Genomic DNA, 786 nt, shown 5'->3' with positions numbered 1-786 from the left:
CGATCATTGGTAACCTGCACTTGGTGGATCTTAGAAGGCAAGATAAATCACTAATGAAGGTAGGACAAAAACCCCCAAACCCAGACCCTCGATAGATTTTAAAGCTGCCTGGGATATATCAGTGAGAACTTTTTGTCTTTTAAAATTCAAACTAAATTTTAAAGGTGTGAAAACTGCTTTATAATGTTTTTCTGGGTTTCTTCTAGCCAATGTCTGTATTGATGCAATGTCATTTACGAGCGATCAACCATTAAAAAAAGACCTCTGGGTAATATGGGAATTCTGTGATGATGTACATGAAGTATATAGTGCTTGTGGGATTTGAAATATTAATTTGACAGCTCGGACACCCAGAAATCTTTTAAAGCATTAGGACATAACTAACGTGAAATGAAACCGCTTCCCTCCGCTCTGCCCTGGACAACTGGCAAGGGGAATTCCACAAGGCACTGACCCCAAAACTGCTTCGGGGAGGGCCAAAATCCAGATGCCCCCTTGCCAAATCCACTTCCCTCTTGACGAATTGGATACGCCTGAAAATCTAGACGGCAGTGCAAGAGAGGGATGGAAAAGTTGCACTAAGGAACCAGAATGAATAGCCCGTGAGCTCTTCCACTAACCTGTAATTAAGGCGACTTACCCCGCTTACGGTGGTAAAGTGTTCTGCGGTGCGAGAGGCGGTTGGCACAGCCCGGGGTGTTGGTGTGGGGCTGCCGAGCGCTCCCTCCCCGCCGCAGCAGACAGCACCCTCGGGGACCGACCTGCGCCAGGGTCAGGGAGCGAGAG

The 786-nt window shown here is 47.5% G+C and overlaps 1 protein-coding gene across 1 annotated transcript in view; it reads left to right on the top strand.

Moving 5' to 3' along the window:
* The window catches only part of LOC104287118 (cytochrome P450 2W1-like), an 8881-nt gene that overhangs the window by 270 nt on the left and 7825 nt on the right, over positions 1 to 786 (top strand). Inside the window, exon 2 of the mRNA XM_009885786.1 lies at positions 1 to 59. Within this exon, the coding sequence (XP_009884088.1) occupies positions 1 to 59 (59 nt within the window). The remainder of the gene's footprint in view (positions 60 to 786) is intronic.

Source organism: Charadrius vociferus, unplaced genomic scaffold (genome assembly GCF_000708025.1).
Source record: "Charadrius vociferus isolate BGI_N301 unplaced genomic scaffold, ASM70802v2 scaffold430, whole genome shotgun sequence".
NCBI lineage: Eukaryota > Metazoa > Chordata > Aves > Charadriiformes > Charadriidae > Charadrius > Charadrius vociferus.
The sequence above is the reverse complement of the archived record's forward strand: the minus strand, read 5'-3'. Positions and strand labels throughout refer to the sequence as shown.